We start from the raw sequence: 27,693 nt of genomic DNA on the forward strand, positions 1-27,693 counted from the left end.
CTGGGCTTCATTCTTTACGTTGAGACAACCTCACAAAAATTCCATTTTATTTCAAGACATCAAATTGGTAAAGGCATGCCAACAAGTCAATCATTTATTTCAAAGTCAATCGATAACAGTGAATAATGTAATAGTCTTCTTATTACCATTAGCAGAAATTTTTTCATGGCATTCAAGTGTATACTTGAACCTTTTGCAATACCAAAAGAGCAATAAAAATACTGGTTAAATTAACTATGGGTATGTTAGTCAACAAACCAATGTAACTGGTATGCATTGTGCATTCACTTTTTAGATAGCAACTTGATAATGCTTCTGAATATAATCCGTCATAAGTCAAGCATGGTAAATGTGTCAACAAATGTGACAAAAAAATCATGTACGTCATTTGCATCAGGCGGAGCAATGGCTTTGGCATCCAACATTTTAAATGTATATGGTTTTTATCAGTTCAAACATTTTGAATATCAGTGAACATTTCATGATGCTCTGACCCAGAACTAATTATCAAATGAAATTTAAACACAACTTCTAAAATTGAATGAAAAACAGAAACTGATCATAAATTGTATCACAAACTTGCCAAAAACGTACACAGGATCTTAAGTACTGCTGATCATATCACAACATATTTACTGAGCAAAATACTATTCATACAAATGAAGAATGTCAACAACTCATTATGGTTAAGCAGTCGATTTCACTGTGCTAGAGACTGCATAAAACTCCCCAAGTCATATTCTGTTTCATATTGTTTTTCATCCCAAAGCTCGTCCATATTCTCCAGAATAGATTTCATGCTTTCTTTCCCTTGTTCTGGCTTAGCCTCAGATGGTGTGCCCTTCTTACTGTCATCCAGTGTAAACAGATCTAGGAGCTGATCTGTTCCCATGGAAACCAAACTGGAGTTTTCTTGACTTATCACAGTATTGGCTATTGTCAGCTTGAACTTTTGAAGCCTAAAATTTAAGGGAAAAAATAAACGTAATGCATTAAAGAAACTCTCACAAGGCAAACCACGGTTCAAGTAAAAAGTGAAATTTTGGAATTTCGGACTTTAGGAATTTTGCATTAAGAACTATGTTAATAAAACTAATATTAACTAAAAAAGCACTCGGAGAGTGCAAACCTCGGCCAAGGCAGCGATTTTTGATTATTACTGATTATTGATTGGTTATTGATCCGGATCACCACCAAAGACTTCAAAGTTAACCCATTTCCCACCTACCCTGAAAATTTCATCAAAATTGGTCCATAACTTTTTGAGTTATGTTGATGGCAAACAAACAGACAGCCAGACAAACAGGGGTGAATACATAACCTCCTTGCTGGAGGTAAAAAGCATGTCAAACAAAATGAACAGTTGGAGCAAAGTAATTTATCACAAAATATTAAGCCTTATTATAATACTCACCCCATTATTTTTTCTTCCAAAGTTCCTCTTGTTATCAATCTGTAAACGTTAACTACTTTCTTCTGCCCTATCCTGTGTGCACGATCCATGGCCTTTACATTAAAAATTAATAAATATATAAATAGAGGAAAAAGCACCATAATGGACACTTAGAAAATTAAAGAAAAGATTTAAATGACATGTATTGCATGATAAAATCTACTTGTAGCATTGCTGTCCATGTGAACTTTTCATGCCTTCTACTGCAATCAAAATTAATCAATTGTTATTTATTCATAATTAGGAGTGCTCGCCCGTACATCTTTCACCAACAATTTGGTAGACAGAACTTATTTTTAAAAAATTCAAGAGCACACCAGTTCGAAACATTGCCATTCTGCATTTGATCATTAATTCATGTATCAACTGGAAGATGGTTGTGTACATAAACCCATAAGTTCAAACACAGTATTACTGCATTGTTATGTACTTAGGAACCAAAAGTAATCAGTTATCACTACAATTAAACCGACTTGACAATAAACTTAAATTCTATCAAGCACACTATTTAAACCTTACCTGCAAATCTTTCATTGGGTTCCAATCATGCTCCACGAAGATGACCGTGTCTGCCCCAGTGAGATTAAGTCCAAGTCCTCCAACATGAGTGGTAAGTAGTAAAATGTCTATGGAGGGGTCATTGTTGAACCTGTTCACTAGCCCATGCCTACTCCCTGCTGGCACACTCCCATCCAGGCGCAGGTAGGTCACATTTGGCATGTGGGCCCTGCAGGATAATAAGTGGAATTATTGCTTTAACTGATGATCTTTGTTAGTGCCCTAGTGCCAGTCAGTGTAAAAGGAATTGATAATGATGATGATGATGATTACTCACACTGAACACAGTTTCAGTGATCAGGTACACTTTTATTATCATCACCATGGTTGTTACAATTATTACCATCATGATCATCAACATCATTATCATCATCAACATGGAAAACAATGGTTATGAGAAATCACTTAGTGGTGTTAATTAGGTCAACCTTTGCTTAAAACATTCATATGACTAAAAAACAACTATCAAATCCATGTCAGCTATACCACTGTAGATAACCAATTGACAGAAAACACTTAGTAAATCAAATATCAAGTAAAGAGTACTGACCCACACATTAAAGAAAATTTAAAGTCTAGCATATTCCTATGTTGATAATAAAACCAAAAACTGTTGAAATTTCCAAGAGCCAAGCCACACAAGGCAGCTATGGTGGCACCTCTGATACCAAGAGATGCAGATGATCACTAAATGTCCATATAAACAGTGTCTGTACATAAAAACAAGGCTGATAAAAAAGGGTAGGTTTCTTACAAGAGCAAATCCCTCTCCACCATATCTAGCATACTCTTGAGCTGGCAGAACACCAGGACCCTGTGCTGGTTGACAACTGGAGCATCAGAAGCATTGGAGTCAGCCCCTACGCCAATACCACAGTCCGTCAACAATTGCCTGGGAAAAAGAATTTTATACGTGCTGACAAAACTGATAAGTTACCGTAATTATTCGATCTTTTCAATGGAGGGAAATTGTGAATGTAACAAACAGATACTGTATTTTTAAGCCATTATTTCTTAAAATTAAAACATTCTTATTGAGTGGTAGCAACAAAATTGAAAAACAGGCTACTCTCGAGTTCTATTCTATGGAGTAAAAGCACCACAAATGCAAAATAGAAACATAATTTTGTGATTATAAAATAATGTATCTGAAAGTTTGATAATTTTTGCCCATTGAAAAGATTGACTAATTATTGTCCATAAGAGCTAGACAATCAGATCTGCAGTAGACTAGAAATTACATGATCTTAATTTTGGAAACTACCTACATGAGAAACAATATACTCAAAGGTTTAAAAGAAAGTGTTTTTTCCCAATTTTTCTAACTGCATTTTAAAAGCAATTCAAATGGATTTCATTTCACACCCAGCTTTCACTCCTTAAATATATCCAAGAAAATTTACATAATGCACAAAAAGAATGGTGAAAAGTTACTAATATACCTTAAAGCAGTGAGCTTTGCGGCATGCTGTATATCTTTGAGAGTGGTCTTCTCCATCATCAGTTGTGCCATAACTTTGTTGTACTCTGGATGTTGAGGTGTAAGGACCAATGCAGGGTGGTTACATACTTTACGAAGGTATTGCAAAGCCTGAAGAATTAAATAATACATACATACATACATACATACATATATATACACATATATATACATATATATATATATATATATATGGAATATACACCAAGCAGGGAAGCAAAATGTTGTAAAACCTCATTATTTTAAGATACTTTTGAAATATGTAACTTTTTTACAACTATAGGCTAATATAGCAATGCAAAAAACTTCCAAGCATAAAATATGCTGATTTTGCAACCAAATCTCTGTGTAGCATATGATACCTGGAAGATGTGAGAGTGTGCGCTTGATTTTCCATCTCCTTCTTCTATGTCACTTTCTACATTCTTCTTGGCTCGGGACTTGGCAAAGTCTTCATATAACTGAACCTAAATAAAGACATGAAGTATGTCATCTAAAATGCTTTGAGCCATAAATATATCATTCTGCAGAAAATGTCATACTTGGCTTAAACAGGGTCATTAAAATTCCATGACTGTTACATATATAAAGGAAATATCTTCTTTACAAAATGAGGGCATATGCCATAGACTGCAGTAGTATTGGTGTATATAATATTCTTCAGCAGACAAAAATACACAACAGAACATCAACAAGTTGTTACATTTTACCTGAAGTGGACTTAAATCACAGTAATAATCCTGAATGATTTTTGGTGGAAGATCTTGTAAAACATCCTCTTTGAGTCTTCTGAGCAGGAAGGGCAATACCTGTCTGTGCAGGGCTTCCATAGCCAATGCACCTGGGTAAAACATGGCAGTAGTTTCATTATGAATATTCTCAACAGCATTGTTTATTAATGAGTATTGTTTATCCAACCCCTGTTGTTAAGACTGAGCATAGCTTTAACAGTATACTAAACAAAAATACCAATAACTGAAAGATGAAAACAACAGCTTGAAACAAAATAAAGAGTACAAATGAAGTGAAAACTTGTGACATGAAAACAATCATGCACATCCTCCTTGCTTTTAGGTATTCAAAATGAAAATATTTCAAACATCTTATCATTACCTGCTTCTTGCTCCTTTGAGGAACTCTTAGCATCCCTGCTTTGCAGTATGGGGCGGCCATACTTGGCCGTGAATTGTTTCTCTGTACCAAGAAAACCAGGCATCAAAAAATCAAACAAAGACCACAGCTCCAAGACATTGTTCTGGATTGGTGTACCAGACAGGATCAGGCGATGGTTACAGACCAACTGTTTCACAGACTTAGAAATCTGCAACAAACAAGGGGACATTTTTAGTGGAGTTTTAATGTTCAATGCATTATTAAGAAAGAAGACAAAACAACTGATGTGAAAGGGGAGCAATTGTTTATCAATCTGTGGCATGAATGCTGAATGCTTTTTAAAATGTATTGATGTAATACAGATATGATCACTTTTTTTAAGAAGGAAAAGACAAGTATACCTGGGGAGGGAGATAATCTATACAATATTATATCTTTAACCAGCTGTTTATGTGTAAGGGTAAAAAATCTTCACCTACAGTCTTCAGAAAAGGTAAAGAAATTTTAAAAAGCTATGAAAGATACTGAGAGGCAAGCACAAAAATGTAGCAGGCTTTACAATTTCTTTTAATTCTCTGATAAAAAAAGTTACCCACCTTGGTTTTGCCATTCTTGATTATATGTCCTTCATCTAATATACAATAGTTCCACTTAATTGCCCTGTAATTATAAAACGATACTAATTCTAGCTCATATGATTAAAACATAATACATAATTGGCTTGAAATTAAACTATACAAAACTTAAAAAATAAAGTTCATTTTGATATCATGTTATTACAGGTAGTGCTGTATTGACTGAAGTGACAATAATGATGAAAATTCAAATCAAATATCTATATCTTGCCAATATCAAATATTTTACCATAATGCACAAAGAAAATCATTATTTAAAGAGGATTTCTAAACTTACCCAAAGAATTCTATGTCGTTTCTAACAATGTCATAAGAAACAACTATCAAATTGTGCTTTTTCACTTTGCTTCTGAGCCTGAAATACAAAAGTGAACCAACAATTGACACAGGTACATGTAATATGCAATAACACCTTGAAATAAAAACTTGTCTTATCCTTGGCAATCAAGGGCCGTCCTGGGCTTCAAAGTCAATCCAGACATCAAATTAATTGTCAAAATGAATTTTTCTTGATAAAATACCATTTGCCTTCAAGATCTTAATGCGGGTGTTACTGATTAAGGTGATTATACAGCAAAAATTATTTTTCACAAAAAGTTGATTATACAGCAAAAATTATTTTTCACTAAAAGTTATCTTATATCAATAAGCTGAGAAAATAAATTTCCTCAAATAAAGAAATAAACTTTGGTTTGACGTCTTGCCATTTCTGTGCTAATAGTTGTATTCCATTAACAAAATGATTAGGACAAAACCTCTCCCCATCTTCTATATGGTAGGAAAGGTTTATAATGGGGTCTTTTTTTTTTTAATATTCAAATTTTTTTTTTATAAACAGTTTGTTCCTAAGACCAATATTGCTTAAAGTCATATCTGCCATACATTATTTCTGCATATTTTGGTAAAACCCACTTTTAGATAGTCAAAACCCACCCCCAGCAATACCAAGTGATAGCAGTCTAATGTCTACTTACTTCACCCTCTCCATGACGGGACCTGTGTAATGTAAAGGGTTGAGATACTCCTTACTGACAAACTTCTCCACTTCATAGACCCAGTGTCCAGTCAGGGTGGGTGGACACACAACTATAGATGGCATGGGCACACTGTCTGCAGCCTGGGTTTGCTAGAACGAGATACATGTAGAGGAAACTGTACAATATGAAGTGAGTGGAGACAAAACTTTGTTGGATAGAGACTCGGGTGTCATACAGATTTGCAAGCATAAGAAAAATAGAGTGTAAAAGAATACTGATATTGATGTGTGCCTGTATGTGTAAAAGGGCATGAAAACACCTCTGTGTAGTTGCTGACCACTTAACTAAAGCCAGCAAAAACACATTTTTAAAGATAATTTTCAATTTTTCTTTTTTTCCCCCTCAAATGCAATACTGAGTTATAACATACCTTGAACCTCTGCTCCCTATCATAGTGGTCACCAGCCAGGATACAAATAGACATCAGGGTTTTCCCCAGTCCCATGTCATCACAGAGTATTCCATGAAGCTTGTATGTATTCAAGAAGGCTAGCCAGTTGATACCATCCTGGATTTGAAGAGCAATCGGTTAATTTTTTTTAACATATTTTAAATAAAATTACGTAGTCAACGGTATTAATTTGTCATCTGTCTATATACACGCAACCTTTTTATAAAATGAGTCATATCTTCATGATTGGTTGCTTCAAGTTGGGCCAAGAATCGATCAGTAAAATTTAAGAAGACCAAAATCCAAATGTGGACTCTAAAGTTAATACAGTTCATCAAACATACAAGATGGGATTTCAGTGATAAAAACGGTGCTAAATACCCTCTCAACCCAAGTTTAAGTTGATTCTTCCATCTCAAATCCCCATAAAAGCTGTTCCTTCAACTTTAAATATTTATGCTATTTCACATTATGAACTCACCTGCTGGTATTTGCGTAGTTCAGCTTTGATGGGAACAGGACAAACGTAGTCTTCTACTTTGCTGCTGTCTAGCAACTGCTCCAAGAATTTTCTCTCTTTCTCCTTTTGTTTGACAAGAGAGCTCTTCATTTCAGGGGGATCAGGTATGCCCGACTAAAAGATGACAATTGTATTAATATGGAAAAGAAGAATTATATAAATCAATCTTACAGTAGAAAACGTTCAAGAATGCACATGTTCAAGAAAATAGTTAGCTAAGCTACTGTCAGCATACAAAAGATCATAATTTCATTTTCTTCAAAGATGAGCACAAGTTAAAACAAATGTGTATTCATTCACATAAATTGACTGCTCTTTTGAAGTTAATGAATATCAGGGCCTACTTAAACATAAATGTTATGATATTCTTGAATTGCCACACTTCTACCACAGTTGAACACCCTACCTCCAAAGGCATCAGTCTTATGAGTGTAGCAAAGCAGTAAGTGGCCATGAGCCTGACAGCTTCATTGAGATCACTCATACAGCCTAGGATGGGAACCACCATAAGTACAATGTAGGCCACTATATCTACACCCAGACTGTCTATGATATCTGGACACACAGGGTTAAGGACATTTACAGAAATGTGTGGTACAGAATGACATGAACTTGATAGGCAAACACTAGGAAAAAAAAGATAATTGCTCATGTTATATTTCAGATAAAAAATAAATCTACTAATTTCAAATGTATACTGGCTGCAACCTGTAAACTTTTTGTAACCTGACCGCCAAACTGCCTTACATGGGATTAAAAACACAAAGAGGTTCCCTATTTAATATTGTTGTCTGGTAACTTTAATTTAAGACCCACAATGTAAATTAGTCCTTTTAATGTCCAAAAAAAAAAATTAATTTCCCGGAGATTTCAACACTTTTGCCTTATTCATCAAGGTCCAACTCATTTTTGAATTAAAGTTTTTAGTCTTTGAGTCAATCTCGTAATTAAGGAAAAGATTGGTGAATTTCTCTCAAAAGAGAATTAATTTAGAAATTCAGATCTCCATAAGGTTAAAACATTGACCTTTGTTTTTTTCAATGGTTATGAAAAGGGACATACCTTGGTGATACAAGAAAAATGCTGAAACTTTCAGGATTTAAATTTTTTTGCTATAAAACACCTTAACAACTTCATCCAGTTGTTTAAAAAAAAAAAAAAACAACACGAACAATAGTCAATATGAAGGATACGAGTTAAAGCCTCTATGGCTCCTCCACGACAGACCTCACTGTCTGTTGAACCTAGCAGTGGTAGTACATGTTCCAACACGTGGTTCATGGTCTCTACAGTGTCTAGTTTACTTAGCATTCCCAAGCACCTGGCAGCCATGTGGCGTAAAGCAGTGAAAGGGTGCTGTAGACATATTGTCAGAGCTGGCAGCTTCTGCAAAATCTGAAATTATCCATGGTTGATAATATACAAAGTTCATAACAGTATGATAGGATTTGTATTTTAACAATGCTTATGTTATTAATAAATTATACTCTTGTTTTATTTCTCCATTCCACATACTTGAGAAGATGCAGTTAAATACCAATATTATACTATTATAAATAAGTTACACATCTAACTTCATTTTCTACTGAAATCGATTACTTTACATCTTTACAGAAAACAAACGTACCTGTGCTTGCAGCTGTCTATGAAGGCTTGGTCCTACCATCTCCATGACTTGTAGAGAATGAAGTAACTCTTGAGCTGTGTTTTCATCACTCCCCAAACTGGATGCATCTGTAGTGTTCAAATCATATATAGTAAAGAACATTTCTAATACCTACTAGGGAAGTAAATTAACTCTAGGATAGATGAAATAAATCTGACATAAAGTAAGTTTGCCCATTCTTCCTCTTTTAGAGATAAAAAACCTGTTCAAAGTAATATAATTTTACATAGTATTATTTTGGCCTTATTCCATTATTTTACAGGCGCAATGATTTTCTAGTGAACGGCACTTACCAAGTCCAGACTCATTTATCACAGATATAGGTTTAATGGTATTGTCCCAGAGGGTTGGCACTTTATTTGGGAGATCACTGGCCATATTCTCAGCTATTGTAGTGATAGCAAAGGTGGCACCACGTCTTTGAATGAACAGCTGTCGTTGTGCCTAGTGTATTACAAGACATTCACACATATTTCATGATTTCCACAATACTTGTCTAATAATTACTAATTTCTTTGAGGGAAAGTAACACAGGGGCCAGTTAAAATATGCAGATTCCACATCTGCTATTACCTTTTTTTGTTCTGTTATAAGCACAACACAGTAATTCAGAAATCTTCACTAAAAAACCAAAGCTGACTTCATAAAATATTTTAACATTAATTTTTTCTGCTTTCAGTCAGTTCATAAAACAAAACTCACCTCATTTATTTCGGCCACCATTTCTGGTGAAATCTCAACTGGTACATTAGCTGGTCTCCTTCCTGGTCTTCTTCCTATTTTCTCCATGCCCTGCAACCAACAGTGCTGTCCTGTGTTAGCACAAGTCAACAGTTGTAGCAATAAAATTAAGAATTCACCATACAAGAAACTTAACTAAGACACTAAGAAACAAACTTAACAACAGGCATCTAAAACCCCTGACAAGCAGAAAAGGACTAAACTTTTTGGCTCCCAAAATACGCCAATTCCCCCTATAGTTAGTAAAATGGCATTATTGTTGTAAGCACCAACACCATGCATGAAGTCGGAAATCTGCCAATAGTCTCATCCCTGAGCTATATCATCACCTTTTTCAACCATTTAATTTCATCAATGGGCCATAATCCAGTATTATTCTTCCTTATTATCTCCATTTCATTCTAGTTAGATGGTGTGCACCTGGTTTTATAATTTCTATAATTTTGTGGGAAATGAATCTATAAATACTACCTTCTGTTGTTTTGTCAGAGTAACGATTCCTGAGTACATATCACAAGGAACAGTTTTATCATTGGGATCTGAAAATAACACACAAAGAAAAATAAGCAAAACTACTTTTCGCAATAAGATATGTGTGTGAATTGTAGAGTTATAAAGATAATCACTGATTCTTTAAATTACAAAGATGAAATATGCCCCATTTGAAGATTTTTTTATTCACTTCAAGTCAATAGATCCCAAGAAAATCCACAGCAGGTCACCAATCCCAAATAACTGAGTGCTATCAGGTGACCAGTTTTAACCGGTATTGTTCTAGTTTCTGTGGTGTTTCCCTGATATCCGATTAACACTGGCTCACTGATGATGCACTGAATTGTGGATACAGAACCATGCTCAATATGAAACTTGAAGGGCTCATTCTCCAATACTGAATTATATTTTTAAAAAAGGAAAAAAAAAAAAAAAAAAAAAAGCAATTAAAAACTAAAATTTAAATAATAAATCTGATGACTTCTTACCTGGCACATATTTTGCCATCACTGGTTGACTAATGCCAGGAGTGAATGTGGGATCAGAACACACCCAAACGCAGAGATTCTTCACCACTTTGCCGTTTGGACACGGGTTACGAGTGATACACTGAGACAGCAGATGGGATAAGTTGGCAGCTGCTTGCCTCTGAAAGGAAATAGAACCGTCATGAAGAACAAAATAACTATTGAATGCCAATATCATATTAAATATGTGATTTCTACTAAAGAGAGCAAAAATCACCAGAAAACCACTAAACAAGTACAAATTGTGTAAACAAATCAATGGACTGGTGGCCTGCCATTTAAACTGGGAGGAACTGATGGTGTAAGTCATATTTGGAGCAAAAATGATCTTTTTTTTTGCTTTTAAATTATCACTTTGATAGAGTTCATTGTACTCATCTTTTTTACAATACATTTAAATCATACATAAACCAAAGACCAACAATAAACTATTGAATGGAAAAATATGCTTTACCTGAATATCTGGATTGTCTTCTTTTTTTATAATATCCATCAGAGGGCGGATCACAGGATTTAATTTTTCTGGTAGATAGTGCAAGAGAATAGTTGCCCCTGCCAAACTTGACTGCACCCTAGACTCAAAATGAATATTTATTCAGATCAGCTGTGTGATGTTCAAGGACTATGTGAATCACTTTCCACAGTTAAAGGATTAAGTTTACAAAAAGCAAAGAAAGTGTCCAATCCTATCAAATGAGTCTCAAAATTATGTTTTAGATTAAAAGCATATTCTTATCAATTTCAAAGCTAAGTGAGGGAAAAAAACAAGATCACTTTTTGCAGTTGGCAAGACTCAATAGTGCTGGTATGAGCACTAAAATAGTCATCTGCTAATGGAAAAGCTTTCTATTGACCATACTAATGCAGCAAAACATGCTGAGAGCCCATATTTGTCGTTTAATTTAACTCTCTCTATACCTGATAGTTAAAGTCTGAAGCTCTGAACTGGTCTGTGTAATACTGGTTAACAAATGACCTCTTCTCTGTTCAAATTCTTGCAGTTGCTTGGGTTTGAGGTTCCCTTTTACAGCATCAAAGGTAGTGGTTGCCAAAGCTTGTGCCTGGTCTATTGTTAGTATTGTCCTAGAAAAATGAGCAAACATAAGGAGCCAAAACCATCTATCTAACTTGTAGGATGGCCTGTCTGTCTATACTGATGTCGGCTATATTTAAACACACTCAGAACCCGAGTTAATTCTCTTTCAACTTTCACCTATCTAAATTTTTTTTGAAAAGTAAGTGAAAATATTTTTTAAAAACTCACTTACCCAGGTTGAATAAAAGAATCCATGTTTATTTTTTGCTGCTTGAGACTTGCAACAAAATCCCTACACTCTGTTTGCATTCTTGTGAACAACATGGCTATCTCATCAAAGTACACAGCTTCATTCAAACACATCATGATTTTTTCTTTTACCATTTCTGGGCACTTGTTCTCCTGCTTAATAAAAATGTAAATAATCAATATTTAAATTCTACACTACTGATATCCCAAAGAAGACTTCACAAACTTAACATACACAACATTTAGTCAAAAGAATGTACTATAGTGTTAAGAAATTCAGAAGTGCTGAAAATTTTTTCCAAGAAACTATTAGTAATCTAGTAATTTGTGATACTTGACCAACAATTGAGATATAAACTATTTTTATATATTATTAAAGCATATACACTGTGGTCTCAGTTATAGAATTAGATCTGACAAAAACACCAAAAGAAACACTTTAACTTCTCATTCATGATTGACCCATACCACTTGCATCAAAAGACCAGTTCATGACTGGTCTATACCATGACAACCTACTTCAAATAACCTGTTCATGACTGGTCCATACCATGACAACCTACTTCAAATAACCTGTTTATGACTGGTCCATACCATGACTAACTACTTCAAATTACCTGTTCCTGACTGGCCCAAACCATGACTATCTGCCCAATAGCCATCCTCTGCAGGGCAGACTTGGAATTGAGGTGAAATAGCAACAGTTTTAAAAGAGCATCACTTGGTGTTTCCATGTTCTCGGGATAGTTTGGTACTGGTTTGGTAAGGTAGGAGCACAAAATGCCCAGCATTCTGATAATAAATACAATATGAAAGAACTATATCAACAAATCAATTTTACAAATAGCAGTGCTGAAATGATTGGGGGGGGGGGGGGGGGGGGGGGGGGCAAATAGAGGCTTGGTTCACGTTTTCTAAAAATCTATTTTCTATTTGCGGTATCTTATGATCACGGTCTGTGCCCTGAATACCTCGTGGCGTAATTACTGGCAGCGCGAGCCAGTTACTTCCAAAGCTGTAATTAATTCTCGGGGGGGGGGGGGGGGGGGGCAAATAGAGGCTTGGTTCACGTTTTCTAAAAATCTATTTTCTATTTGCGGTATCTTATGATCACGGTCTGTGCCCTGAATACCTCGTGGCGTAATTACTGGCAGCGCGAGCCAGTTACTTCCAAAGCTGTAATTAATTCTCGGCTGCGCTCGGAGTGATCACAAGATATCTCGAATAGAAAATAGATTTTTAGAAAATAGATTTTTCATGTGAACAGAGTCTAAGTCATATTGTTGATCCTTAAATGACAGCCTTAAAAATATTTCAATAAATGAACAAATAAATAGAGAAATAATACAGATATTAAATATCACATATTCTCAAGGTAAATTCAAACACTTGCTCTCTTTTCATGTACAGACTACATACTATAAAATATACCTTCCAGCTGTAATTCTGGCCCGCATGACACATGCGTCTCTATTGGCCTGTGTATCACTTAGGGAAAAGGTGCCAGCAATATATTCTTTATCCAGTTTATCATGCACGGGACTCGGAACCTCAGAAAAACTGCGGGATTTACCTGGGGTCAGACTCTGAAGTAGAAAATGATCTTTTAAATAAATCAATTAGTGCCCTTGTCATATTTAATGCTACTGGTAGGTAAAGAGCAACTCCACTATAAATTGAAAACATGTGGGCTTAATTGTGAGAGCCAAAGAATTGAGGTAACCCATTTCATGTACTATCATAAAAAAAAATTCATTCAAATGACTGGCAGTTTGTACCACACTATCTCAAATACTATAATCTTAAAAGCACTCGACAGAGATATGCTTGATCTGTACCTTATCCTTATGTTTTGCATCGATGAGAAAGTTTTGATCAAAAGGAAGGCGTGACGGTTGCATCATCATGCAAAGCCAGGTCCCCAGGAAAGGAGACGTGGCAGCAATTAAGTAGTCCAGGGGAGATTTCTCTAAGACAGAGCACCAAACCTAAAATTTATAACACTATGAAGTAGTTTGTATAAAACAACTTCTTTTTCAAATTGTAAAACTAAAATCAAACTTATCATACTGATATGTAAACAATGAGAATCGTTTGGTCTTTTACTTTAATTCAAATTATGTACCTTTTTTAAAAATAGGTTTACTTATCACCATATTAACTTGAATAAAAAATATAAATAACATCACCATCTTTTGTAAATCTTTTTAACTATGCAAAAAACATACAAATCATCCTAACCTGCTGAATCAAATCTAGCAATTCTGCTTTTTCTTCAAGTAGCACTCTTTGATACACATGCCTTAGTGCTTCTTGGAGTATGGGGATTAGCCAAGTAGCATGTGGCTGGCGCTCACTGGTCAGCAAAATATGAAGCGTGGTAAGTACACATTTTCTCACTGAGGTAATATTGTGCCTTAAGAAAGGCCAGAGTCTGGGTACAAGTTCAGACAATGAAAGATTTGTGCTGGAAAGAAAAAGAAAAAATTTTGGTGAAAAGACAATTTTTATGTTATGGTCAGGCATATGCAAATTTGTCTACTTTTCTTTGTCAGAGACTTATCAAAATTTCAACTCTGATAAGAAAGATGATTACTAATTGATTATTACTATGATGAGCAGTCCCAAAGAAAGAAAACATACATGAAAAAGAGCAACTCTACTCACCTCTCAGACTCCCCTGCTTGAGGTCGTGCCAATAGAGTAGACAGTAGAGTCATAATACTGTTGGTGGAGGCAGTGAGATCATCTAAATCTAGCAAAGTGTCCCACAAACAACTGATAATAGTTGGGACCTAGAATGTAAATTAAATATTATAATAACAACAACAATCATAATATAAAATTGCTCAAAGAGCAAGTTCTTGCCAACTGCTATTCAAAAGATGGCCTACCTGGCGAGGCAGCACTTTGACCAAAGTATCAGCCACAGGGATGAGGGAGGCTGCAGCCACTGAGCACACATCATCTACAGAGTCCTGCAGTCCATTCATTATCACAGGTAACACCAGCGGCAGAAGCTTGCCTGTCATATCCTGGGAAAATTAGTTTGGTGCTTTACTAAAAATGTTACTACATAATCCTCGGTAAAAAAGAACTTTGATGTTGTATTGCTTGCGTGAAAACTCAATTACCTTTAAGCGGTAGTCCTTCACTGATTTACATACCCACTATCAATTTTTTGGCATGTCATTTTATAAGTAACAGTCAAAATTCGTTAATGATACATCCACATTCAATTTATTACAAAATTACAAATACATGCTGGAAATTCATAAGTAATAAATTTAAACACATTCCCAAACACAGGAAAAATACCCCTCGTACCTGCCTAACTGCTAGTAAGTACTTGAGCCCCAGCAGTCCCCCGTGACGAACTTCCCACTGCCTTTGTCCTAGCAGCTGCATTAGAATATGCAGGACCCCCTGGACACTCTCCACTTCCATATAGTGAAGTGTGGTCCCCAGTGTTTGTGCACAGGTCTCGCGGACTGGAGCCACAACCTACAAGAATTGTACATCAATAATGGCATGTGTGTTTAAATGAAAGCATTTTTAGTAACAACCACATTAATGCTGTACACACAAGTTTTTATTTGGAGAAAACTGGCTTTTTGCAGTCTTTTATCAACATGATTTTGCTGCCTACAAATAGAGCAATTCTATGCTTTATGTTCAAGACCATAACACAATCATTTTTTTTCTTTTTTAATTTCATGGTCCTATTTTTTTCTTAATTTTAATGTCTTACAACAAAATAATTACAATAACTAAGATATGACTTTCAAATAAAATAATAATCTTGAAGGATAAAAAAAATTACCCAACATACGTATCCAAAATAAACAAGCATAGTTTACAACATAAAAGACAACTATGTTTTCCATATACCTCATCTGACACAAAATCCCCAAATCTGTCCAGTGCCATAACACAGAGCAACCTCAAGGCAACATCTTCTAGCCACAACTGGTTGGCTGTAGTCATCTGAAGGTGTGTAAGCAAGTTAGATGGGGAATCAAATAAAGAATCACATACTGAGCACTCACTACAGCATGGCATGAGCTCTGATGTCATATCTATATTCTGCAGATAAACTTCACCAGGATACTGTACCAACTGTCAGTGTTGTTATGTGAATGTTTGTTTCTGTTGGTAATGAACATTCTTTTTTTTTGTTAAATTGTCAAATTTTGCCCAAAACTATCTAGAAGCCTTGAAAATCAAACAACAAACTAACCAAAGTGTTTTATTGCATATCATCATTGTTATTAATAATTTTGCCGTCTGTTTGCATTATATTTCCGTAAGTACATTATCTATTCAAGGCAATTTTTTATACGTATCTGTCTCTACTAGAGCCCTGCATGCTCAATTGAATCTTATCATAGAAATTGCATAACACAAATGGAATGTAACCACAAAAGTCTGAACACTAATAATACAATTCAAGTGAACATCTGAGCTCACTAATATTACAAATGAAATATTAACATGAAAACCCTGAAATAGTCAATGTTCAACCAACTTATAATGATTTAATAACCTCTCTTAAACCACTGCTGGCGTTGTACACTACATGCTTCCCATGTCTAAACATAACAAAAGATGAAGTTTTACCTGATCTGCTGATATGTCCACCATCTTGCCAGCCCCCTTCCCATGCAGCTTGATCACCTCCCTCAGTCCAGTGGCAGCACCGTGCCTCACCTCCCAAGATGTGCTGAACAGGTCGGCCAAGAGGAGCTCACAGAAGGACTCGAATGGCCACTCTTCATTCTAAAGCAAGAAAATTAATCAAATAATGTACTACAGTAATGAATACATCACTACATCTATGTTGCTTACACTTCAAAATCTGGATCTGCATTTTTGTAATCTAATGTTATGTCCCTTAGAGGTGAAACACTGTGTTAATTAAATGTATTTTTCCAATTGTATCTGTTGTTATATGTAATTTCATTCTCTGGACAAACCTCATCAAAATCCATGGTATTATCAGGTTTTGAATCAGCTGCTGGTTTGCCTTCGTCCATCACTAATGTCTTCCTCATTTTATTAGAGGGTTCTCCATCCTCAGCTCTACAACAATTGACATTTATTTATTGACATTTATTTACCTCATTTCAGACATTTAATAAGGCAAAAAAATGCAAAACTATTTTTCACAATTTGATTATGACTTAGTGCTTTGTTATAACTGATTATATACAGCAGGAAACAATGTGAGCAAAAAATAGTCCAGTGAGATTTATGACAGACACTATACAAAATAGTTGTCCACAAATGTACATCATTATTAATTATTGTAATATTTAAGAAAAACTAATATGGCTGAAAATTTGATCAGTTATGCTTTCGTTCTCTTTTTTCTTTCTGTCAAAATGAACCCAGAACAATATGAAGATGTCCTCACCCATTGCTTTGTGGGGTCTCAGACACATCCTTTGATCTTTGCTTGGCTAGCTGCTTAGCTTTCCTCTTAGCCCTGTTCTTTTCTCTGGCACTCATCTGTGGATTGCTGAACACCATCAACTGTTGAACTACTTCAGCCACAGCTTCCTTTAATAAAAATCAAAAGCAGTGTGAAATTACAATAAACAATGGAGGTACATTATATGAACACAAAAATGATGTTTTTGTCAATAATCTTATTATGATACTGCCAATAATCAGTGGTCTGTTTTTATAATAAAAAGCATAAAAATAAAATTAAAATTAAAATTGACTTTTGAAAACAAATATTATACCAAGGCCTTTGAAGGAATTTAATCACCAAGACCTCATCTTCATCATCTTAATATAAATTATATGGTTATGAAGCAAACCATAATTTTCTAAGTAGTGTTTGTATAATTAAGTCAAACGTTGTTTTAAATGTGTGTGTACGCATTTGTGTGTACAATTAATCTTTGATACATATCTAAAAACACACTCAAAGACCTACAAAAAATAACTAACTAACTAACTAACTAACTAACTAACTAACTAACTAACTAAATAAATAAATAAAACACTGATGATTACTTGTGATGATTCCTGTTTTGTCCCCTGTTGCCGGTTTTCCTGCTTCATCATGAGGTCTTCATCAGAGAACAAGTCTGTCTCTATTCCCATGCCACCTGCTATGTCCAAACCCAGCCGCTTGTTCAGCTTCTGCCTCTGTAATGTTAACTTTTCTTTCTGGTCCAAACCTGGAACAGCAGAAATTCTTTTTGAAATATGCTATTTCACTTTATGTGAATGCCACTACTACAACAACATACAAAAAACAACAAGGCAGCAAAGCTGTCAAATGTACAGACAAAAAGCAGGAAATAACTATGCACAAAATAGGCTACTGTCAATTCTGATGCAAAAGTACATTATGTTAAACTGTAAATTCAACATCAATTTTTAATTATGCTCAACAGGAAATACCAATGAAAGTAAAATGTGTAACAAGCATAAGGCTTCAGGCCCATGAGAGTTCAAGTTCACACTTTGAAAATGTATAACTTCCAGAAAAAGAAGCCAATTAGACTGCTTTTCCAACTCAGGCTGCATGCCAATTTTCGAACTTGACCTCCGTTTTAGTAAGATCGATTACTCCTGAGAGTTTCACGACAACAGGCCTATCGGTTTTCCTTGAAATGTGTTTACAGTGTTGCATATATGTTGAAAAGTGAAAGAAAAAAGCATAACTTCTACAATAATGACCCGATCATCCTGTTTTTTGAACTTGACCTGGGTTTTATGAATATTCATCAGCTCTTTAAATATAAAGCCCAAAAGTAAAACTGCCTTCCACTTATCGTGTTTACAATAAAAGTGCAAGGTACATCTGTACATATTTACTGTACTGTTTGAGAACAGTAAGTGACATGGTTTTTCTTAAATGGTCATCATGGGAGCAGTGCCCAAAATAGGTTTTTTTCAAATTTTGACGCAATATTACATAATGTTTAACAGCATAATGACCATCAATTTTTAAGAATAAAATATTAGTATCATGGATATTCAGAAAATGTGACTAGCAAAGGTCTTCAGGCCCATGGAACTTCAAAGCCACAACTTGAAAATGCCAAAATGTAAACAAGACAGCACTGTTCTGAAATGGGTTTATTTCCATTTTTAACAATTTTTAACATAAAACAAAATTAACAGTTTACTGCCATTTTTATATGATCAACTAAGAAAATTGATGAGATTGGAAAAATATCAATATAACAGTGTTAAATGTCCAATTTCCTCCATTCTGAGATTCTGAACATAGTGGATGATTGAATCTGACAAACTGCAATGATATGAGTTTATTTCCATTTTTGACACTTTATTACACAATACACGATAAAAAGTTTACCATCATTTTTACATAATCAACTAACAATGTTGTAAAGATGCAGGAAATGTCAAACAATCACTTTTACGTATCTTATTAGTTTAATAATGAGACTGTTAACATGCCTAAGAATTGAATCTGAGGAAATGTAAAAAAACAGCACACCTTCTAAAATAATGGCACGATTATGCTGATTTACGTACTCAACCTGCATTTTAGTAAAATTGACCACTCCTGTGACTTTCATGACAATTGGCCTATCTGTTTTTCTTATATTGTGTTTACAGTGTTGCATATATGCTGAAAAAAGAAAAAAAAGCATAACTACTAAAATAGTGGCCCGATCATGCCAATTTTCGAACTTGACCTGCGTTTTAGTAAGATCAATTTTTCCTGTGAGTTTCATGACAACAGGCCTATCGGTTTTTGTTGAAATGTGTTTACAGTGTTGCATATATGCTGAAAAGTGAAAAAACAGCATAACTTCTACAATAATGGCCCGATCATGCTGATTTTCGAACTTGACCTGCATTTTATGAATATTCATCAGCTCTGTAAATATAAAGCCAAAAAGTAAAACTGCCTTCCACTTATCGTGTTTACAAGGAAAGTGCACGGCAACGACGGCGACGGCGACGACAGTCGCAGGTGATGGCAATATGTACAGACACATCTATATATATTTACTGTACTGTTTGAGAACATGGTTTTTCTTAAATGGTCATCATGGGAGCAGTGCCCAAAATAGGTTTTTTTCAAATTTTGATGCAATATTACATAATGTTTAACAGCATGATGACCATCAATTTTTAAGAATAAAATATTAGTATCATGGATATTCAGAAAATGTGACTAGCAAAGGTCTTCAGGCCCATGGAACTTCAAAGTCACAACTTGAAAATGCCAAAATGTAAACAAGACAGCACTGTTCTGAAATGTTTTTTTTTTTTCATTTTTAACAATTTTTAACATAAAACAAAATTAACAGTTTACTGCCATTTTTATATTATCAACTAAGAAAATTGATGAGATGGGAAAAATATCAACAGAGCAGTGTTAAATGTCCAATTTCTTCCATTCTGAGATTCTGAACATAATGAATGATTGAATCTGACAAACTGCAATGATATGAGTTTATTTCCATTTTTGAAACTTTATTACACAATACACGATAACAAGTTTACCATCATTTTTACAAAATCAACTAACAATGTTGTAAAGATGCAGGAAATGTCAAACAAACACTTTTACGTATCTTATTAGTTTAATAATGAGACTGTTAACATGCCTAAGAATTGAATCTGAGGAAATGTGAAAAATATGCTGAAAAGTGAAAAAACAGCATAACTTCTACAATAATGGCCCGATCATGCTGATTTTCGAACTTGACCTGCGTTTTATGAATATTCATCAGCTCTGTAAATATAAAGCCAAAAAGTAAAACTGCCCTCCACTTATCGTGTTTACAAGGAAAGTGCACGGCGCCGGCATCGCCATCGCCATCGGCGACGGCGATGACAGACGCAGGTGATGGCAATATGTACAGACACATCTGTGTCTGTACATAAAAATGGTCAGGGCAGACTGCATAGAGCAAGGAATTAGTCCCTCATAATAGTGATAAGATGGAAAAGGCTAGAGATTAATACCCTCTCCGGCACAAAAAAGGGGCATAGTGGACTATCTCCTGGGGGCAAAAAAGGTTAAGGGGGAAAATAAAAAGGGAGAGAAGGGGAAAAAATTGACAATTATTGAGAGATTAATGTTGTAATGAATGTGTAAAGGTCTGGCAAGAACCAGCAGTGCCAAAAGCATCCCAGTCACCACCAGAGAGGCCATTTCCATAATGGTACAGAACTATATTAGATACTACTAGAGCTTGTATTGATTCAGAAAAACATGAACCACAATGATTACATCAACATTATAACATCTTAAAGCGCATGCCATGAAGGACAGCAGATACCCTACTATATGTGTACTGATACGGATGAACTAAATTTTACTATTGCCCTTTGCATAACAGCTCTTTCTTATTAAAAAGATATCTGGAAATTTCCACACTCAAGATGCATCTTGCAATATCTCTGATCAGGCATGGCATTAGTGCTAAAAATAAAGACCTATTGGAAACTATTATTGTCAGATTGATATCAAGTCTTTTGAAATGAAGCTGCTGTCTTTTGTAACGACTTACAAAAATCATGTAATCAAGCACAAGACATAACTATCTAACTGTGAAAAAATTGCAGCCAACTTCTCACTTTTCATTATAATGACACTCACAGCACTACCACATGCTTGGTTTCCTACATATTTCTCTATCTGGGATATTAAGAACCGTCTTTTTCCAATCACACTATCACATTAAATGCCAATCTGTCACAAGGAGATAACTTTCCCCAAAGACAGTGCTTAAGGCCCAAATTGAAGACTAATGCATAATGTTGGTGTTTTCTGGTGAAATATGGTTCTGATCGATGAAAAGAAGTGTCAGGCCACATATCATGCTGTGATAAATACTGTTTAAGTCTGCTTACAAGAACATAGTACTTTTCCAACATTTTCTTTATCTCTCTTTTTTAAAAAATATGTATATCTAGGTAACAGATTTAAGCATCAGAAGGTATTATGTAAAGATAGTGAAACAGGTGTTTAAAAGAATAATAATAACTGGAAATGCACCCAGAGACCTCTGACAAGGAAACTGAATTCTCATTGTTTAATTATTAGTCAAAGCATAGTTGATAAAGGCAAGTTATGTCTTATATAATACACTGTCACCTGAGTGATATACACAGACATCGGATGCAGAGCCTTTAAGGCTTTTCTTGGGAAATCTTGTTAGAAACCATATATATATATATATATATATATATATATATATATATTAGTACAACTTGCCTCTCTATAACGTGTGACGTAACTTGCCTAGCTTTGACACAGTGTGATCCCGTGTGACGCACTGATGCAAGAGGTTAGGTCACAGCTCGCAAATAACGTCTGTGACATGTACCTTTAAAATGGGGTAAGACATAATATTATAATTACTTGTGCAGCTTTGATGCAATTTTGGTTTCAATTTTAATCTGTATTACCCCAAAAATCTAATCAATTTTTCTTTGGCCCACTTGTGACCTATCCAATTTCATCAAAATCAGTCCCTTTCTTTTGCCTAATGATGTGAACAGACACATACCGGACCAAAAACGTAACCTTCTTGTCAGAGGTAATCTGTCATTCATTTAATTTAAAAATGTTCAGCTAGTCAAAATTAATATTAATATTTTTAGATTTTTACTTTACAGCAAGAAAATTGACTTGCTATGTTTATTGCAATTGCTACCATTAAAATGCCATATACCAAATCTGACACCCAATAACCTGAAACCATGATATCAAAAATAGTTCTTCTGAGAAACTTTAGATATGTAACACAAATTCCTCTGTATAAACCAGGGAGCACAGTGAAATGTACACCTCATATTAAAGGTACATTTGCACTGAGTGTTGATGGAGCGTGAATTCCCAGTAAACCATATAAACCACTTCTACTAGCTTCTTATACCGCTCAAATAAGGTCCACATGCCAAGGAATAAACCAAATTAATAACTTGATCAGCTATAAAAAGAGTTTAAAACTGAACCTTCTTCAAATTTTTGGTCGTAAATTTGACCTACTTATCTACCCACTTATATACAGCATAGCAAGCAAGCAGAAAAACCCATTTTCAGGCAAGATAAAATGATGCCCTTTAGCATTTCTCTATACACTAATTGAAACTACATGGTCAGTTTATAAAAACGTGGCCAAAAGCTAAATTCAAATGCATTTTTAAGTTAGTAAGAAAATAAGAGAGTAAAAACATTGCACCTAATCTCAAAGCTTTCAAATAAGGCTTAACTTTATTACTTGTCACTTGATACAGGCCAAAAACTGAATTCAAATGCATCTTTAAAGGGATAATAACTCTTCGTTTTGGCCAAAAAAAAAATTTTCCTGGAGTAAACAACAATTTTCCCATACTTACCTATGGATAATGAATCCATTTTTACATTCAAAGTTAGTCCCTTAAAGTTATTTTTTGCTAAAAAGTTTGTTTGTTTTTTTGTTATAATCTCTTAAGAGTATAGCCATCAGTGGATGTCAGGTCTAAAGACAAGCTCAGATATCAGAATAATAGCTATAACTGCCATTTTTGTTGTACAACAGAATAAATTATGTTTCTATGAGTTGCTCACAATGTTTTTATTGTGAAATATAGATCTCATACGAAGAGTTATTATCCCTTGAAGTTAGTAAGAAAATAAGAGAGTAAAAATATTGCATCTAATCTCAAAGCCATCAAATAAGGCTGAACTTAATTACCTGTCTCTTGACACATTTAATAAAGACAAAAATAGAAAAAAAAAGAACACATTCATATCTAACATCTACAATATAGCAACCCACCCACCTGGCTGGCACTCTTCTTCAAATTCTTTTCCTTCTGATCCCAGCAGAGAGGTTCCATTCTCAAGCACTTTACCAATATCAAATTGGGACAGAGGCAGTTTTCCCGAAATAGGTATTGGAGAGCTTTCCTCTGCAAGCAAAAAAAAAAAAAAAAATGCAAATCAAATTTACAACACAATATGACAGAAACCAAAGTGATTGGTCTCCAAGGTAAAAGTAAATTTCCTTGACATTAACACTATCTGACTTAATATCCGTTAAGACCAAAAATGTTTCCAGATGCTCCCAAGCAACTGACTTAGAGCATATGTTAAGGTGTCTAACATATTTATTCCTAACATGAAAAGATTTTTGCAAATCAATTTTGTATACACATGTTCATTTTTAACTGTCACATTTGATAAATCTATTCCTACATAATAAACAACAGCATGTCTGATGCATGCCGATATTTATGCTATTTTCATCAATGCTCCAAAAGATATTTTGGTTTGAGAGACCAAAAAAAAAAGTTTGTTTTACTCAGTCAAATTACTGACTAAAATTTTAACATACTCGTAGCAGGCTAGTCTCACAAATTAAAAAGAATTAACCCAGATGCATATAACTGAGTGTATATATTGATATATTTTGCCAATAACCATCATCTGTAAAATAATATTTCATTATAAAGTGTGTACAGTACACACACAGACCCTCACATAATCCGATACATACATACACCAATATATGATCAGATCAATCTCTTGGACTACAACTGTCTGTACAGTTTTGATGGACATAATTGAAATGACACATTTCAATCAACCTCCCAAGCTCTAGTCACCTTTCTTCACTAGTCCAACTGGTTCCCACTGTGGCACATTCTTTGCAATAGCCTCTACTGCTTGACCAGAGGCAATACGGGTTTCCCATGTTGGGCTGCGCAAGTACATGTGCACCTGTGGCAAAAATGTAATAAAAACTAGACTTTTTTGTCTGAACATCTAAAAATGTGTACTTTAAGCTATACTGAAATTAATTAATTGCATTTTCCACCCGTATTTTAAGCATACTTTAATTGGTTGGACTCACATGTGGCTGCTGGTAGGATAAACTATTTTTAGACTAGAGAAAATAAAAAGCAAGTTCCAAACTAGGATCATTCTAATCAAGAAAAAAAACATCTTGATTGAGGAGGCTGTATAGGATTTTAGTGTTCAACAATTGTAAGCACTGTAAATTTCCCTGGGGGCCCTCAACACATTTCTAGTATTTAAGTCTGCAGCTATCACCCTTTTGTATTCCAATTTTAAAAATAAACTAGAAATATGTTTTTAATCTCACACAGTGGATATTAACATGCTGGGGTAGCACTAACACTTGCCAATTTAGCCAAATGCTAAAACTGACTTAAATTGGCTAAACAAAATTGGGTTGATTTGATTTGTTTTTGTCAAATTCAAAACATTTGGAGGAAAAAATGATGAAAAAGTAGTGATTTGGCTAAGCAAAAAAATTTGCTAGCGCTACCACAGACATGCATTCTTTTTTTTTTTTTTTAAGATTTAAAACAAGAACAATCCCCAACACTGTTCCTTTTAAACATGCTACTTCTTCAACTGGTATTATCAGCTGGTGCTAACCTTAGTCAACAAGTTTTGCAGTTCATGTGGATGGAGTCTCTGTACTTCCCCAAGTTGCTCCGCTGCAGATTTCCGGACTAATGGAGTGGAACCAGTGTCCAGCAGAAGAAACAGTCGGTCAAGTCTAGATTTTCAAACAGAAAAAAAAAAATCAATGTTAAGTCATGAATTCTTAGAGCATCATAAGTCTTGATTGTATCTTTTTCATGCAACAGCTGTCAAACTGTGACTATATCAAAGGGATTAAATATCTGTATAACAGTCATTTTATTGCAAAATAATCTGGCAGAGTAAAAAAAAAAATCTGCAAAAAATAATTCCTTCGTGAAGTACATACTGTGATCAACATTTCATCAAAAGGCAATTCAGAATGGCATATATATATATCATTAGGATGACAACACATGCTTAACAGTTATGACAGGTTTCATTTTTGACATGTTATAGCTGACACACCTGTGAAATTTTACTATACTACGGGCTATGTATCGACAAACAGCACTTAATTTATGCAACAAGTTTATGAAATACTACATGTATGCATCGTCCCTGCAGGGGCAAAGTAGTTAAATCTCGACTCCATTCAACCAAATGCATGGGGAGGCATGTGAGAGGCGGAGAGACCATTACAAGATTTCATGTAGGGTCCGCCATATTTGAGCCTTGGACCAGTTGATACTGGGATCTACTACTCTGAATGGCCCCTTAGAATCTGTTCAAAATACTGGCTTGGATCACTTTAATATACCTCTTTCATGTATAATATTTGAAGCAGGTCTACCAAAAACGCCATTCTTATGGGTTTTTAATACCTTACTAATGAAACCCTAGAAAGATAAAAGCATCAATTTGCCCACTTATTTTACTTTGTAAAACAGCATTTAGGGAAAAAAAAATCTATAGTTCTAACAGAAGTAATTGATCCCCCTTGAAATCCTGTGATTCAAAGTATCTATGATAGGTTAGGATGTTTGATAATCCTTTAAAGTATGAAATACTAATAAAAACAGCTTCTAATTTTTTTATCATCAAAGCTTTGTAAAAAAAAAAAAAAAAAAAAATCAAAGGTATACTATTCACATATGGAAATGCCCAAGTCATAATTTATATACATATACTGCAAAGTTACCTATCTTCCCAATTTATACCTTAAAAAATTAAAGCCCCTCAAAAAAAAAAAAATTGATGTCACTATTTTCTGTTGAAATGTTCAGAAAGACTTAACAGTGTATTAAGTGACTGATCAGCAATTAGACTTGTGGTCAAGTTTGATCAATCACGAATAGGAGAATGCTTCTTCCATTTAAAGGAAAACTTGATTTGGCAAGAAAATCGCAGATAGTTTCAAACTGATATTTCAACCATAAAAGAAGACACAACTGCATGTGGACTATCTGGGGTTACATTCCTGTATGTCTCCACTTCATTAAAAATGCAACACATAAGAGATAATACCAGATTTAAAAACTTACAGTTAACCAAAAATTTAATTCCAATGAGAGGCAGGAAGAGTGGTGGTGGTGGTGGTGGTGGTGGTGGTGGTGGTGGGGGGGGGGGAGGGAGTAACGATGCAGGGACAAAAAGGCATGACCCCTATCTGGGGGGGGGGGGGGGGGGGGGGTATCAGACCAATTCTGGTCAACAAAGAGTGGCCAAGCTTGTCCAGGGGCAGTTTTCTTCCAATAACATATGTGAGCATCACATTTTTTTCATTTTTTCTTTTTGCTACAATTGCCATACAACTTTTCATTAATCACAAAAATAAATACATCAAGATGTAATTACAAACACTATCTTCCTCTCTACACACATCATGTATAAACATATATACAGACAAAATAAATAACTATACTTGACTAGTCCAGCTGTTAAATATCTTTCATACACTTTCAGCAAACAAAACGGCCTTGACCACAGTTGTGCCCGCTTTGACGTTCAAGTTTGACAACAAACCAGCCTTTGTATCTAAATTACATAAGAAACAACTAAGAATTCGTACCACTTTAAATCTGTTTGTGTAATCCTCGTGTGTCTTTTTCGTCTCTCAAACGTCTTACCTAGTAGTCATTTCATTTGCTTTGATTTCCGGATCTTCAAGGGCAACACGTCTGCTGAAAAAAAAACTTTGGCAAGACGATATAACTCAACTCCAAGAAGAAACTTTTCTGGTCGGTAGTAGGCAAGCAGGTAAAAGAGTGTTTAGATGCTCCCGGGATTGCTTCAAAGGGCATCCCTCCTCATTTTGAAAGGAGTGTAATGGTTTGAAATGCAAAACTGTACGATAAACACGACGCGTTTCAATAAAGACTGACTCCTGTCCTCTCCCTTCGCGCTCTGTATTTATACTGACTGCCATCTTACAGCTCGCCTAGCTAAAGGCAGCAACTTGCGCT

General features: G+C 34.9%; 1 protein-coding gene across 2 annotated transcripts; it reads right to left on the reverse strand.

The window, feature by feature from the left end:
* Nucleotides 1-80: 80 nt before the first annotated feature.
* LOC106154237 (TATA-binding protein-associated factor 172) lies at nucleotides 81-27,673 on the reverse strand. Of its 2 annotated transcripts, none has more exons than XM_013528530.2 (39): nucleotides 27,358-27,673; nucleotides 25,301-25,424; nucleotides 24,502-24,616; nucleotides 23,677-23,805; nucleotides 17,926-18,092; nucleotides 17,315-17,460; nucleotides 16,875-16,980; nucleotides 16,519-16,677; nucleotides 15,790-15,885; nucleotides 15,226-15,402; nucleotides 14,793-14,933; nucleotides 14,566-14,693; nucleotides 14,140-14,365; nucleotides 13,737-13,886; nucleotides 13,330-13,484; nucleotides 12,516-12,690; nucleotides 11,882-12,051; nucleotides 11,532-11,696; nucleotides 11,068-11,185; nucleotides 10,575-10,734; nucleotides 10,066-10,133; nucleotides 9,556-9,645; nucleotides 9,147-9,297; nucleotides 8,815-8,921; nucleotides 8,381-8,582; nucleotides 7,594-7,742; nucleotides 7,149-7,301; nucleotides 6,647-6,784; nucleotides 6,214-6,365; nucleotides 5,517-5,594; nucleotides 5,201-5,264; nucleotides 4,605-4,812; nucleotides 4,202-4,332; nucleotides 3,854-3,958; nucleotides 3,454-3,602; nucleotides 2,766-2,903; nucleotides 1,973-2,180; nucleotides 1,415-1,506; nucleotides 81-959 (listed from the first exon to the last, which is right to left on the reverse strand). In XM_013528530.2, exons 1-39 carry the CDS (start codon nucleotides 27,366-27,368, stop codon nucleotides 701-703), a joined length of 5,460 nt encoding a protein of 1,819 aa, XP_013383984.2. In that variant the 5' UTR covers nucleotides 27,369-27,673; the 3' UTR covers nucleotides 81-700. The 2 variants fall into 2 exon arrangements, with proteins under 2 accessions (XP_013383984.2, XP_086862226.1); XM_087006100.1 differs by having other exon boundaries at nucleotides 11,882-12,054; nucleotides 27,358-27,672.
* Nucleotides 27,674-27,693: the final 20 nt, after the last annotated feature.

Source organism: Lingula anatina, chromosome 2 (assembly GCF_051362555.1).
Source record: "Lingula anatina isolate TDL-2025a chromosome 2, LinAna3.0, whole genome shotgun sequence".
In the NCBI taxonomy this organism is placed as follows: Eukaryota; Metazoa; Brachiopoda; class Lingulata; order Lingulida; family Lingulidae; genus Lingula; species Lingula anatina.

What these genes read in the sequence shown, in the direction of transcription:
- LOC106154237 (XM_087006100.1), bottom strand. An exon ending in TGCTAGATTTGATTCAGCAG is followed by an intron (nt 13,887 to 14,139) that starts GTTAGGATGATT and finishes TATAAATTTTAG; the next exon opens with GTTTGGTGCTCTGTCTTAGA. An exon ending in AAGACAATCCAGATATTCAG is followed by an intron (nt 10,735 to 11,067) that starts GTAAAGCATATT and finishes ATTTCCTTTCAG; the next exon opens with AGGCAAGCAGCTGCCAACTT.